General features: G+C 36.1%; 1 protein-coding gene across 1 annotated transcript in view; it reads right to left on the bottom strand.

Annotated features, from left to right (window-relative positions):
- Nucleotides 1-15,583, bottom strand: part of ANGPT1 (angiopoietin 1) — a 150,406-nt gene that overhangs the window by 72,315 nt on the left and 62,508 nt on the right. Inside the window, exons 2-4 of the mRNA XM_058027383.1 lie at nt 9,949-10,104; nt 8,943-9,064; nt 550-782 (exon numbers count right to left, since the gene is read on the bottom strand). Coding sequence (XP_057883366.1) covers nt 550-782; nt 8,943-9,064; nt 9,949-10,104 — 511 coding nt within the window. The remainder of the gene's footprint in view (nt 1-549; nt 783-8,942; nt 9,065-9,948; nt 10,105-15,583) is intronic.

The raw sequence follows: 15,583 nt of genomic DNA, 5'->3' as shown, positions 1-15,583 counted from the left end.
TCAATAGAAGAGATTAATCTCTTGGATGTCTACCTATAGCACCATAAGAGCCTATAACCAAAATAATTAATATTATAAACCATACACATGCAAAAAACTCTGAATTACTTTCCTTTAGTTAGTAGCCTGTTCTCTCCATTGACTGAAAAGGTAGTCAAGAGTAGATGAGGTACTGTCAAGATCCATAGCTGGTTGGCTTACTTCCAGCAGAAGGAGACAGATATTCAGAGGAACATATCATTATTGTTAGTACAAAGACAATGCAATTATGGCCTATATCTGCTATGGTCAAGATATAAAAACTCAATGATAATAAATTCGAAAAATCAAATATGGCTGTTGGTACAAGGATCAGCCTCAGCATTGTCTGAACTTTATCTGATTTGTGGGCTCTCATCAGCTCTTTTCTCGTCAATTATAATGTCTTTTTCTTTCTTGTAATAAGATGATTAAGTTTTGATTTTCCAAAAATTGAGATCTCAATTCACAAGATATTTCCTAGTACTTCTAATATACTTTATAATGTACTTTATAATGCCACTTTCTTACCTCCTTCCTTGGAGCAGAGGGTGATCAGGGTGTGAACTGTATCCATCAATTCAAGCTGCTGTTTCTGCAGGACACTGTTATTGCTTGTTGCCTTGTTTAACTGCTTCTCCAGTTCCTGGATTATGGAGCTTTGTCGTGTGACTAAGCTTTGCAGGTTCTCTTTCTCCTCCTTCAAAGTGGCCAGCTCTTCTTTGTGCCTTTCTTCCATTTCTAGAATTCTGTGCTCAAGTAAACTAAAATGAAATAAAACAATTAGTAAATATGATTTCACGCCACCACAGTTAATAATACAGAAACCTGAACATTTTTTTTCAGTGTATAATTCACTACCTAAATCAGTAATTCTAAAATATGTCACATCTAGTAATTCAGCCCACTGAGTCAACCATAAGTGATCTCTAACACTGAGATGTTTGCATGTTGTAGTGTGTAAAGGGCACGGAACTGCATATATAGGTATTAAGGTATTACTCTGATTTACAACTATGCACAAGCATAGGGCCAGTACAACATTTGAATGTAAAAGCTAAAGCAGAAGAGCCTGAGGTAGGCAGAGGAGACAGAAGAGCAGGGTGTTGAAGAGGACATGGTTGGTAACACAAATGGATGATGAGACAAAAAAATCAGGGCAAACTGCAGAAGAATTTATGAAGGGTCTTGTCACTGGGAGGAAAAGAAGCATTATAAGTTATGGAGGACCATCAAGGTGTGTGGAACCCATAATAAATGTATACTTTTTAACAGGGTCTGTAAAGCTGGGATAAGAATTTCCCATCAGATGAGCAGTACCTGCTTTCACATTAAGAATAGTACTGATTTCCCAAAAGGTAAATCAGCAACTAGCATTTTAATGTAGGATTCCCTTTTTCCTTGAGTCTACACTCATATCCCACTAACACTCCCCAGCCACGTTTGGTTGTTCCACAAAAGGCTCTTCAGGCAGAAAACTGTTGGTCATCATGCTATGTGATTTGCTTACATCAATTTTTATAAAGAATTTTGAACATGTAGAGAAACCCCACTTTTTCTGGATTAATATTCTTTTTATGTTGCCCTTTCTGTCCTGTGCTGGAAGTGTTCAATTTACCAAGATCAAAGGCATATCAGATTACATCTGGAAAAATAGCGCTGTTGTAGACTTAAAGGATAGCTAACATCTGCCAGCCACAAACAAGAAGCATTTCCAAGACAGTGCTTTGATGCTGTGGTGGGAATTTAACAGAAAGAATGTATTAGTATTAGATAAAGAAATTAATTCAATCTCGCTGCTACTTTCTCTTTGGGGTTTCTGTTGTATCCACCAAAGGTTGTGTTTCTCATGCCCAAAAAGTAAGTGGTGGTTAAAAACTTGCCAACAAACTGCTTCCTGCTCAAGTCAGTCTTAGGTTTTATTTATTTGCACTCTCCCTCTACCTTTGTTTTTACTTCTGGATAATAGATCAGTGGCAAAATGCCTGCATAATTTTAGGTCATTTAACCTAACAGAGGAATGTAATAAAATCCATATGGAGTTGCTTCTACTTTATATCATGGAGCCTTAATATGAGCTGTTGGAGATGATAACAATGCAAAGATTAAATTCAGGCACCAAAATTTGCTGTGCAAGCTAGAATGAGATAAATTTTTTTAAGCAGCATTTTTTTTCTGAAATATTATAAATGTGGAATTTACAAAGATCCTGAAGAAAACATACTTTGAAATATCAATATGTCTAGTTCCGTGAAAATCAGAAGCATCTGAGTAAAGGGAGCAAAAAAGTAAAGATGTGAGGGAAAATACATTTTTTTAGGGTCCCAAACACAAAGGAGAATATATCTCATTTTAAAAGGCTCATTAATTAGAAACAAAATAACAAGATTTAGTGGACTGAAATAAGATGGTAGAAGGTTACACCCTGAAAAAAATATGGATTTTGAAGCCAAAGAATATAAATTATTTTAGCACCTTATCGGAGCTGTGGCTGATTTTTCATCACTTGAACACTAACATTAAACATCATGTTTAGATTCACACCATGGTCTAGATTCACATGGATTTTTTAAGAATGTGTATGTGGTAGCCTTTGAACTTTCTTATGCAGAAAGTGAGATGTAGTTTAGTTTGGCAGAAGTGCTTGAAAATCTTCAGATAGATTTGGTTCTAGTCATAAAATATTTTCAAAGAAAAACACCTCCTTTTGAAATTTGTCAGTTCTATCCACAGAATAATTCTATTCACTGATAATTTTTCACAAAAATTATTGAAGTCCTGGTTGTCACTAGATCTTACCTTTTTTGATAGACTAATTACATCAATGCACTTGGGATAGGAGAAAGGTGGCCTGGTGCCAGTCTGTAATAGAATGGGTACTAGGTGGGGCCACATCCCTGTCTGACATCTTACAGTCTCCCAAATATTATGTATTTTCAATGCAAGACAATGTCATTCAGGAAGATAGAATACAGATTTTTGGTTAAATAGTAAGTAAAGACAAAAAAGTTCCCTTTATCCTATCCATGCAGTACACTAAGATGTATTTCCTTAATTCCACAGTATCCTATCTGCATGTCCACAACTAAATAATTTCCATATCTGAATCATTTCATGTCAAAGAAAGAGCCTTTGACAGCCAAAGTTTATGCACTGCATTATTTGTTTCCCACTGTGGCCTTCCTAAAACCATAGCAAATGAATCCAGGGGGATGACAATATTATTTGTGGCAGCACTGGCCATGTCAAGCAAGAAAAGAGAAGCTGACAATGTTTAGAGCTCCACAGTTTGGCATCTACGCAGCCAGACAGGAAACAGATGTTTTATGGCTTTAATAATAATACAAAGTAATATTTCTGAGTGGTGTGTCAACATGTGGTAGAAAGATGGAAGTGTCATAGCACTTGCTTCCTTTGTTTTCTATGTAGATTAAAAGTCCTGTAATTATAAATTGCAAAACTATGCTAACTTCAAGAATGCATATATATTTATGCAATTGGCTTTCTATATCCATAAATCTATATCAGATAAAAGTAAGTCCGTAGGATAGGACAACTCCCTGTATTTCTGGGAGAAGTCCAAACAATTCAGTTTTGTTTTACTATGAAACAATGAGAAAACTTTGGTCAAATCTCCAAATGAACAAAAGCAAAGTCTTCACACAGATTGGGGATTTCTGAACTGGACTGTTCCAAAAGGAAGAAATCCTTCAATAGCGTGAGAAAAGCTGCTCTTATGGCTTTTGACAACAATATGGCCAGAATTGGTCATTTGTATTGTTATATTTATATTTATTATAGATAATTTAAATTTTAAAAAAAAGTGCTTGGAAGTTCAAAAAATCTTGAAACTGATTGAAAGCAATTTAAAAGGTATTTAGGGTTTCTTTAAATGTAGCAAGACCACTCTGTTGCCTTTTTTTTGTAACATCAGACAAACTCTGACAGACAAAAACCATTAAGAAATAATTTTGCTGAGTGCTTGGTAAAGATATTTTTTCAAATTTTTAAAGAAGCATTATTTAGGAGAATATTAATTTAACACACACACAAACACACATGCAGACCCCAAACCCAGACAAATTTAATATTTCTGAGGGTTAGCTATGTCTTGATGTCTAATGTAGTGGTTTTGGTGGGGCTAGGAATCTATTTTCAATGGCACAAATGATATCATGACTTTGTCAGCCTGTGGAATGACTCGGTGCAATGCCTCAGTGCAACAGTGCTATGCCCAGCTGATTCAGAAAAAAAAACTCTACTAATGCTGGAGAGGGTAGAATACCCATACAGAAGGCAAAGAATGACTTCCAGTGAAAGCTGTTGTCATTTTGAAAGGTGATGAAGTAGAACATGTAGGAAACACTCTGGTAGCTGTCCAAGGGAGAAGGAAAATATGGTTTAGACAATCTGCTTTATAAGGCAGTTTAATCACTAATCCATTCCAGACAACAGAAGTTTAAGAGATTTTTTTTTTAATCTTTGTTTTCAGAATCCTCAGTTTAGATTTGTGAGAACAGGATATAGACTAGACCTTGGAGATGGACATCCTTTGCATTAAAATAATCTTTTAAAAATTATTATTTAATAAATATACAGAAAAAACATACACTTTGCTGAGGTATTCAATAATTAAAAACAAGTAATGTCACACTAGAAAAAATTGGTTTTGGCCATACATAAGTAGGTTTATTTTATTATATATGTATGGGAAGACAAGTGGGTAGAGGATTTCAGTGCTTATTTTTGAGTGCAAGAACATTATTTTACCAAAGAAAGCCTGAAACAGCTTCTTTGTACTTCCTTTTAGGTGACTGAAATTTTCGCTATGTTTTTAGGTGCTGACCACTCATACTACCTTGGGAGTCTGATACTGTCTGATCAGTTTAAGGAATTATGAAAATATGTGTCCTACTTCTCGGGGCCAGTAAAGTAACAAATCACTTAGCACCAGTAAGCCTACTTTTTATATCAATGACAAGATAATTCACACAAGTGAAGTGTAAAATTGGGATTTATCTTTGTAGTATATGTACAACCTTCAAATAAAACTTGACAGACATATTGTGTTTCCTCATCTTTCACACAGTCAAACACATTCAAGAACCATTCTTGAATCCTTGTTTTTTATAGCATAGCATTCTTGTAATGAACGTGTTAATCCGGTACTATTTTCTGCAAATTCAAGCAAGATTTTATGTTTAAATTTCACTTCCACGATTTGTTGATGGAAGATTCAGAATTCCATTATATTTTTCCTCATTTGTTTCATTTTAGCAAAGTTTTCTTACACTTGCTTATTGTAACAAATGGCACACTATAAATTAAATGCAGCTGGTACACTCTGGGGAGAAAAAAAAAGGGGTTCATAAGGCACTTAAGAAGGGAAATCTTTCAAGAATAAATCAAAATAGCATTTAGAAAGCTCTTGTGGGGAAAAAAATGGCAATGGAAGAAACCACCGTTTACATTATAGTGGGTGGGAACCCACAAAACCAAATTATTTATGGCATGAGAACACTCAATAGACACATGATTCTAAGGCAAATGTGACTCTACTTATGCCATAGAATATCTTCCATTTCAGTGGAATAAAAAAAAATTTGGACCTTCTTCTGAGCAGAGACAGGCGGTAAAGAGAAAGGCCAAGAATAGACATATTTCTAGTCTAAAGAACATGCACTGCTCCCTTGATGACACACAGTGTTAATTTTATTTAAGGATAATATCCAAGTTACTATAGTACATCAACGGTCAGTTACTGTTACTATGAGATTTTGCATTATTTTAATCCAAAATTCAGTTTTCTGAATGTGATTAATATCTTAATTCTTATTTTATACAGAGGAAATTTTAGCACAGAGTGAGAATTTATTAGTTCAAAATACACTATCTCTTTTGATTGTTTCTGCAAAGACAATAGCTCCTACACTAGTTCCCACTGTGCTGCAAAACCTATTGCAAAAGAAAGATCCTTTCCAAAATAGCTTACAGTCCACCTACATAATGTGGAAGAAGGGATTTGTCTCCATTTATTGGTGTGTAAGTGATATGCAGAGGGATTATGAGTACCTAACTGCAAATAGCTGCTAAACACAGCCTGATGAGTAATCTGCAAATATTGTTTAAACTTAAGCAAGCTAAAATTGTTGGCATGTCCAGAAGCCTTGTGTCTTCTGAGGTCAGTAAGATTTGTCCCACAGTCAACTTGACACACACATAATTGATTTCAAATTTAGAACCTGCAAGGCCAAGACTACACAGTTCTCTGTGAAGAGATGATGATGATGATACAAGAGTGGATGATCCATATTTTAGTGTAATTATAACACTGGCTTCTGCCTAATTTTATCAGTCCCAAGGAGACTTTAAAAGGACTCACACAATGCATGCCAGGTCCTTGCTTTGCTACAAGATAAAATTCTGTGTGCTTTTTCATCTATCCACAAATACCGACACCTCTGAGAAAAACAACAAAAAATGTGCTTTTAAAAATAGCCCTCCTTTTCTTCTGACTTTTCAAAATCCATTTAATCATAATGTCAGCCAAGTCAAAGGTCAGTTCAAGTAGGGCTTATTTGTTTACTGCCATGAAGGCTTTTTACTCTCATTCATTCCTAAGGTAAATAAATACATCCCAAATATACAAAACACAGTCTCTTAAGCAGCTAACAAAACTTTGTTGCTAATCATATTGCAGCAGATAAAAGTGCAAGTACTTATATACTTAACTAATGCTTGAATTAAGTCCATTTTGAAATAAATTTGCAAAATACGTAGAATGAACTGACCTCTGCCAATCTGTCTGTGGATTACAGGGAGAACACACACAAGCAGTTTGGGTGAATTACCTATTTGTGAGATTGCTGAGGACAAAGTTAATCCCACACTAATTTATTCACATTTCTATTTGGTTAAGGGACATCTCTGGAGTTTAAGAGTTTTTAGTGTAATTCAATTTATTCAGAATAGCATTTGCTGGAATTACTGGTTGCAAACAGTTTTTAGGTTAAATGCATTAAATTGGTTTTCATAATCAGTAGCAGTAAGGATGTATTATTCAACCAGCTTTGCAACTAGACACATTTTACAAGCACATTTCTTAATAACAATATTTTCTATTTTTCATCACTACCTGTATTTTGCCTTCTTTACCCTGTAGCCTCTTGCCCACTATGCTAGCTTGCCTTATGCATTGCCCTGGGCAAGGTTTTCTGCCTCAGTTGCCAATTCCTGTCCAGCAGCTTGGGGTCACACTGCTCTCTTTGGAAGACTGACTGATCTCAATTAAAACAGTCCTCAACAGCTTGTATCACATGCTTCAGTCTCTGCCTCATCTTAAAAGCTGTTTGCCTCCTTTCAATATCAAAGGTAGAGAGAGGAAATAAAACCTTAGTCCTAGTCAGACTTCACAGTTGTTCGTTCCAGAAGAGTGAGGCTGAGGAGTCAGAGCACTCCCTGTCCTCCCTGCTCACACCTGCCCACCACAGAGGCAGCAGTGAATCGGGTGTTTCAAGGAGCAGTCAGGAAGGGGAGCAGCTTTTCCCACTGTCCTGGGTGCCAGTGCCCAGGTGCAGCTGCTGTGAGGAAGGGCCAGAGCTGCCCTGTGCTGGGCACAGCTGGGCACAGCTGGTTCCAGTCAGCTGTACAGAGTGAGGAGTGAGGGAACAAGGGAGAGAAGCAATGCTGCAGACACCAAGGTCAGAGAAGGGGAAAGAAGGAGGCACTGGAGTAGACACAGCCCTGCAGCCTGTGGGAGAGGCCATGGTGGAGCAGATATTTCCCTTGGAGGACCCTATAGTGGAGCAGATATGTCCAGAAGGAAGCCGACACCTGTGCAGAGTCCATGTGCATTTTTACCCTGAAGTACACGAGCCTGTGGGAAAGAACCATGCTGGAGAAGGGAAAAAACTTGAGGAAGAAGGCAAGGGAAAGCGTTGTGCTTTGTCTACTGTCTACAACCCCAATTCCTCACCCCCTTGTGCTGCTCAGGGGGCATATAGAAGAATCAGGAGTGAAGCTGACCCTGGGAAGAAGGGGAGGAAGAGGTGAAAGGTCTTTTTGGGTTTGTTTCTGTTTCTCACCATACTACACTGTTATTAATTGGTAGTAAATAAGGCTGTTTTGCCCATGACAGTAACTGATGAGTGATCTCCCTGTCTTTATCTCAACCATGAGTTTTTCATCATATTTTCTCCCTGTTCTGAAGATGAGGGGGAGTGAGAGAGTGTCTGGGTGGGCGTCTGGCGTCCCAGACAAGGTCAGCTCACCAGCACACTCTCTGGCATACTGAACTGCTAAGCCCAGTGACTTCAGGTGCTGAATCTCTGTGTCACAGAAAGAGAACACTGGAGTTACTTCCCAGCTCTCTATTTACTGCTTAAAAAGTTGTGTTGGTAAATAGCTTTTTCATCAGCTTAAACATAAATACCAAATGTTTACCATTGACTTCTTAAAATGGAGCATGGCTACAAGTATGCTATAGAGTACAAAAGGAGAGAGATCCTTCTACATGCCATATCTTTGAATCCATTAAAACTAGAAAGATGAACTAATGAAGATTTTCTGTTTCTGATGCACTTTAAGGTAGTTAAAAATCTCATAATTTAGTATTTTTCTACTTGAAAATGTTCTTAATGCCTATGCTTTTAGGTTGCTGGAACTGTGGTTATATAACTAAGTTGTAATGAAACAGAGTAAGATGTAAATTTACAGTTAATATGAAAAGCGGTAAAAATCAGTTTACATTTATCACACAGGACATAATATAGTGTAAGTTCACACCCCAGGTGTTTTAGTGAGTTCATAAATATTACCTATGCTGTCCACTTACCATATTTGCTCCTTTCATCATTTGCTTAAAACAAAGTATACACAGACCACTTTGTAATGAACAGAGAAAGAGACCAATTACTCACTCTTACCTATTTTTCTCATGAATTTTCAGGATTTCATGTGTCTGTTGTAGCAGCTGTTTTTCTAGCTTGTATGTTGACAGGGAATTTTCCAGTAGCTGAATTTCAAGTCTGGAGGTTTGATTTAGCACCTTAAGGATAAATTAAAAACATTAATGTTCATGTTGTCCTGGATATTTTGTTTTAGCAGCATAACATAATAATTTCATTCTGATTTTATGATTTGTCAAAAATTGTTTCTAAATCCTTTTTTAACCTCAGCTGCTCAGCTGGTGCAGCTGAACTCAATCAAACTGCACTGATATGTACCAGCTGATATTCTGGCACTCTAAAACTGTAGGATAGTAGCAGATCAGCAGAAAGAAGCAAGGTGACTGCCAAACAAGCTTCATTTCAATAGAAAAAACAAGAGACGTGCCTCAGACATGCATTCCTACAAAGCATGCTTAAACCAGAAAAGTGCAAGAGTACTGGGAATGAAGTCAAAGTGTTGCATCTGCTATTTTGTAAATAGAGGTCCTACTTTAGCTTTCCCCTGCATTCTCTCTTTTGTGGTGTTGGCAGCTCAGTGCCTTAGTTTTGTTTGAAATCGTTGACATTCACAGAGTAATCTGAATTGTCCATTTTTGTTGTCCTACAGAGCTTGAAAAATTGGGAAATGATTGATATACAACAATGAAGATCAAAAGCTGTGATTTATCCTGTTACTTATTATTTAGCCTGACACTTATATCATTGACAATAGGGAGCTGTTAATTGAAAGTCAAATACTGATCTAGTTTCCTGGGCAGTCCTACCTTTGTTGCACACACAGAGCTGAATATACTAACCAATTGAAACCAAAAGAAAGACACATAACAAGGGTCAATCATCAGTACTGTTCTTACCAAGAAACAAAGTGTGTTTCCTGGACCCCGTGTTGAAATGTTTTGTGTGGTAGTGGATTAGAAAGGAAAGGGTTTGGGAAATGTTCTCTGCAATTAACAGCTTTTTGAAAACCATGCTGGGAACATACCAGGGTTTCAACATCTGTGAGTTTTCTTGTCTGCTCTGCTGTCTGGCTGAGGAGGCTGGTCCCTATCTCGAGCATGGTAGCAGTGTGGTTCTGCACAGCATTCTGCTGCAGCTGCACCATCTCTGATTTCATGTTTTCCACAATGTAGTTCTCAAGCTGTAAAACAGAAAAAAGTTGTAGCTGTAGTATTTTTTCCTGTTTAGGCATTCTAGTGTCATAAAGGGTACATAGCTGGCATTCTTGTCAAAAGCAGAAATTTTAATATTTTCAGGGGGGATCTCAAGTCTCAGTTGACCATATGACTATTGGGGTAGGGATGTGACTATCTTTCCCCTTTCAGCTGGAGTCTCAAGATTTTTCCAAGTGTCATGGTCTGTGTCAAGGTTGCAGTGAACATTTGTCATGGAGATAGCAGCTTCAAAATGAAACCCTAAAAGAGCAAAGCACACCAGAGGAAAAAACATAAAACCCTACTTGTACATCATAACTTACATATGAGTCTTCCATGGAAAGGATCCTATCGTATCCTACATCCCCTCATTTATGTCTGTCATTCAGGAATATGATTTTTTTAATTCAGTTTAATTCCCCAAATGGTATTTTAGAAACTTAGCAGTAAACACAGCTTAATTTAATTGAGATCAAAAATTTGTAAAGGAATGGTGACACTGTCATGCCAATAAAAGAAAACTTGTTGGCCAAAAAGCATAGAAAGCTGGTTTGTTCCTTTGCTTTTTTGGTCTTGATATTTGGTTTTACTTGACAAATTCTTGGACAGAATCTGCACAAGAATCCTCTAAATAAATTAAGTATCCCAGAGAGGGGTGCTTTTTGTTGCAGTTTGTTTTAGTTTGTGTAAGCAAAATCATTCCCTTCTAGCTGACAATGTCCTTGCCCTGCCACAGCAGGCCATAAATCCAGGACTAGTCTACAGTATGATGAGATTTTTTTCCTTACTTATAGAAGCATTGTTCTGTCTTGATGTCCAGCCCAGAACAGAGTTTTCAATACCTTCCACTGAAATAACCAGTTGAAGTCCAGCTGGTTTAAACCCAGTGAAGATTTAGTCCTTAGTTAGTGGTTAGTCACTGTGACAGGTAAGTTGCACAACTAAATAGTAAGAACCAGATAGAATTGATTTAAATACTGCAAAAAGGAGTGGTGGTCAGATATAGAGTGTCATTACTAAGAATGGCTGCTTTCAATTTTTCTGTAGGTATATCTGTGCCTAGGGGCCATTACTGTTAGATATTCTAATGACTCACTTCAGTTGAGCTCACAATATATTTATTACAAGTTTGATCATTTATGTGCACCTACTAGTTTTATGAACATTATTACAGAAATAGGACACTGCCACAGTGTAAAATATTTTCTGCATAAGACAGTTGTTGATGTTTTATTTGTTTGTTTATCCCAGTATGAAGAAACAATAACTATCATGGTCAAAACTAAAGTGGATGTCTTATGGATCTTTTGATTTTTCCCCCAAACTATCTCTTGATTTCAAATAGTCCTTGTGAATGAGCCCCATAAACTGGGTGATTGTCCTTTTCCATATTCAGGTCCAGAATATGGAGACTGATTCTGGAACATCTGAACAAGAAGTTCAATTCCTCTGATGAATTTCGCTTCCTAATGAAACATGGAGTTCTCCAGTCATGGTACTGCTCATGACAGGTTACCAACACACACATTTCCTTACATCCAATGTATTTTGTTTGCAGACAGGAGTATAGCATGTCTGTATTGTAGCTGTAGAGTGTATTTGCTGGCCTGGAGCTTTCTGAAACTGCCTTTCTGTACATGAGGAATGTGGTGCATATGTGCAATGGATGCCGCTGAAAACTGCTGCAAAAATGGTAAAAGAATTTATTACACATCAGAAATCAGAAATTAGATATTTTCACATATAAATAAAATGCCCACAGATAGGGAAATAAATGTAAAAAGAAATGAATATTTTTAAGTAAATTTCTTTGCCTGTTACTTCAGTCACATTACAGAGAGGATTGTGATTGTGACTGCATCTGTGTGGAGTTACAGCAGATTTGTGTAGCAAAAACACAACCACAGATGGAGGCATATTGTATAACTCATACTTTTAATTAATCCAGTCTAACACTGTCCCCATGGTATTCAGTCTTTGGCAATTGCCCTCCATTACTCACCCATAAAACAGCCTTAAATTTAATCTAAGACTGACTCCTTATAACAACAAAGCTGACTTTCCTGTTTCAGAATTACTCATTAAATTCTTTTGTAAATATTTGTTGTTCAGAATACCACCACAATAGTTTCTGTGAGCACATCTCTGGAGTATCAAGAGCTATTCACTCAGGCAAAGGGGGGAAAAACAAAAACTGAAATAATATAGGGGTTTTGTTATATTAATTCCCCTTCCTTCCTCCCTTTGCCTACTTCTTTTAGTTTGCTCTGCAGATTTATTGGTTGCAATACTGGCCCTGCTAAAATCAATGCCAAAATTCCCACTGGCTTCCATAGGCCAAGATTTCACCTATTATTTTTATTGCAGGAAGCTAACAATTTACCAGGTTCATTATGACCAAGCATGGAATTTCATCTGAAGCCTTGCCTTCTCTGGAGGCCTTGTATTAAGCACATGAACTGAGCTTTCTTTGTGGTTAGTTAAGAGCAATAGCATCTATTTACTAGGTGATAAAAGGATCCTTGCAGGGTGGCCTCACCAAAGATTTGACACATGGAAACCTATTCACAGAAGCAAATTAAAGAACATTTAGGGGTTTAAGTAATTTTCTAGAATTCCTTCATCCTATAACTAAGTTAAATTCAACTCCTCCAGACACTCTGAATTAAACAAGTCCTTAAATTACTGTATCTACTTATTTCAGCTACTTTTTTTTTCAAAAGTGAAACAGAATTATATTCTGCATTCTTTTCCCCTCATCCCACATCTCCAACTATATGGGTTTCCACAGTAAATTGATGTCCTTGTTATTAATTTGGCTGCATCTGCTTTCAGTAAGACTCATTACATTGCACAGGAGTTATGGGTAATGCTGAATTACTGGTGGGATGCATAAGAATGTTGTAACATTCTCAGAAATAAAACTGTCAGAAGATTCAGTGTTATTGGTTAATAAACATTCCAGAGGATTATATAGTAAGAGTATGTAGCCTTTTCTGGACAATATCTTTTGAATAAACTTCATAGAAACCACCAAAACACTATAGAACTATTAAAATGGTAACTTAGGGTCTATGTAACGATAAGTGTTTGTGGCAGATGGCTTACAAATAAAATAAGAGTTTTTTCTTTTACTTTGATCAAATAATGCTGGTCCCAGGTAAGAGCTATATTTTAATAATTGGTATGATTCCCAGAAGACATTTTCATACAGTGCCTTGCAACAAGACTACAAGCTAAAGTAACCATAGACTGTCCTCCTACCATAGAGTGCACATCATTTGGAAATACAGAAGAACAATGTCCAGTGTTATTTTGTAAGAGTGGTTTTGTGTTGTCTTGCTTTGCAAACAGGAATAAGTATAAGTATAATGCTACACCACGACCCAACCAATGGAAGTTTAATTCTTTCTTTATTTTTCTATCAGAGAGTGTCATACCTCCCCACAGTGACAAAATGCCTCAGGGAGTGAGATAGAAAAATTACATTTTATGAGAATTATGATTTATTAATACACAAACAGCCTTAGTCGAATAAGCTGGAAGAAATAGAAATCTATAGAATTCCTTAGAATTTCTTTGAGATTTGAAGAAGTAGAAAGGGGTTAGGAAAAACTTTATCACTGAGAAAAGTTATTTTATTCATGCATTGAAAAAGCCAATATTGTATTTATTTAAAAATATATTCTATAGGTTATTTGTAATTGAGGGAAAATTGATAAAATGGTTAATTTACAATGATTCAACCTTCATGTATTACAAATCCAATGAGTAGAGAACAACAATCCTTGCAAAATTTCTGTTGGTATATGATTACTGGGAATCAAGGAAAATGAACATGGATGGCACATAAAGGAAATGAATAATGTACAAATGCTAAAACTCTAATCTGTACTACTTTTGAAACAACCTTACTTGATTACCTACAGTAAGATGATACAGGATCATATGGATAACTTCAATAAAATTATGAAAACAACCTTGCAAGCTGAAGTGAAACCTTTAAGTGACTGCTGCAAAAATTGCCTCATAGAAAGGCATCTTGGGATATGTGGTATATGGGGCTTTCACAAAATCATTGGTTATGAAATATACTGGTTATGAAATACATTGCTTATGAAATGTATTTTTGGGTTTCAATTCTAAGAGGAAGCAGAAAATTAATCCACCAAATCCATATGTAGTCAAACAAACACTTATAAGAAAATCTGGCTGTAAAAACATTTCCTTTTTTTTTAAATTCAATGTACCCAGATTTCTAGCCTTAAAGCAACAAGAAAATAAGCCTGTTAGTTTTTCAGTTGCATGTTAATAAAAGTAAATATTAGCATGATACTTGCATAATTATTCTGTACTTGTTTTTGAATTTTCATAAGTTTCTGTAATATTGCAGCTCCTCATTTTGACTTCTTGCTCAGATATTTTTTGTATCTCAACCCTCAATCATAGTAGTGTGGTTTCCCAAATTCTGTTCCTGACAGAGAAACAAAGGTTAATTTTTACACATTTGATGAAAAGTCTTCTAACAGTACAGGTAAAAAAAATATTGGTAGGGATTCTTCTGTGAGCAAACTGTGAAAACTCCATTGCTATGGAGAATATTTCAGGTACAGATCAGATAAATTATGTAATTGTATAGTTCTTTCTAGTTATCTTGATTTCGTTAATCAAGGTCTTTCTATTACTGTGCTTCAGACCTAAAGTTGCAGGCTCAATATTTGGAATAAACTCTATAGTAAAATCTCCATTGAACTGAGAAAAAGTTTGGAAGACCCATCTCCTAATGAGATTTTTGAAGGAAGTCAAGAAAACAGAGGAGTTATGAATTTAAATGACAAAAATTCAAAAAACCCAACCAAACAAACAAAAAACCAAACCAAGAAAAGCAAGCCACACATAATGATATAAATAAGAGGAATTGTTCTGAATTGACCAAAGTAATCAAATTGGGACATTCATTGAAGAAATTTCTGAATGTATGAATATTCCTCCATAGGGTGGCACTCTGCAGAACCACCTGAGAAATTATTTCATGAACTACCTCTGCAATTATAAACTGGCAGAAATTTCCTAAACTCAAGTTACTTTTATTATGCTGTTTTCGAAGCTGCAATCTCTAAAAAATCAATTTGCAGATATCCAATCTTATGTCAATGGTGTCTTGGCATCTTTGTACAATTCAGTGAAGTACATAAAATGTAAGAGAGAGTAATTGATAATGATGGTGGAACAATATGCTGTGTGGCATCCCACTAAAATCTTAGGAAACTGGAAAGGGAAGTATTTTTTAATTAATAAATTATCAATAGAAATACAAGATATGGGCAACACATAGTTCTTTGTTTCAAGATATTTAAGGACATCCCTAGCTAGGTTTACCCAATAGAGTAATGTTCAAATATGAATTTCAGTTCCACATTATGTGGCAAGAAATGTTTCCTTTTTTTTTTTAAGTTTTGTCATTCT

The sequence above is a fragment of the Melospiza georgiana genome, chromosome 1 (assembly GCF_028018845.1).
Source record: "Melospiza georgiana isolate bMelGeo1 chromosome 1, bMelGeo1.pri, whole genome shotgun sequence".
In the NCBI taxonomy this organism is placed as follows: domain Eukaryota; kingdom Metazoa; phylum Chordata; class Aves; order Passeriformes; family Passerellidae; genus Melospiza; species Melospiza georgiana.
This window is presented reverse-complemented; position numbering and strand designations above follow the sequence as displayed.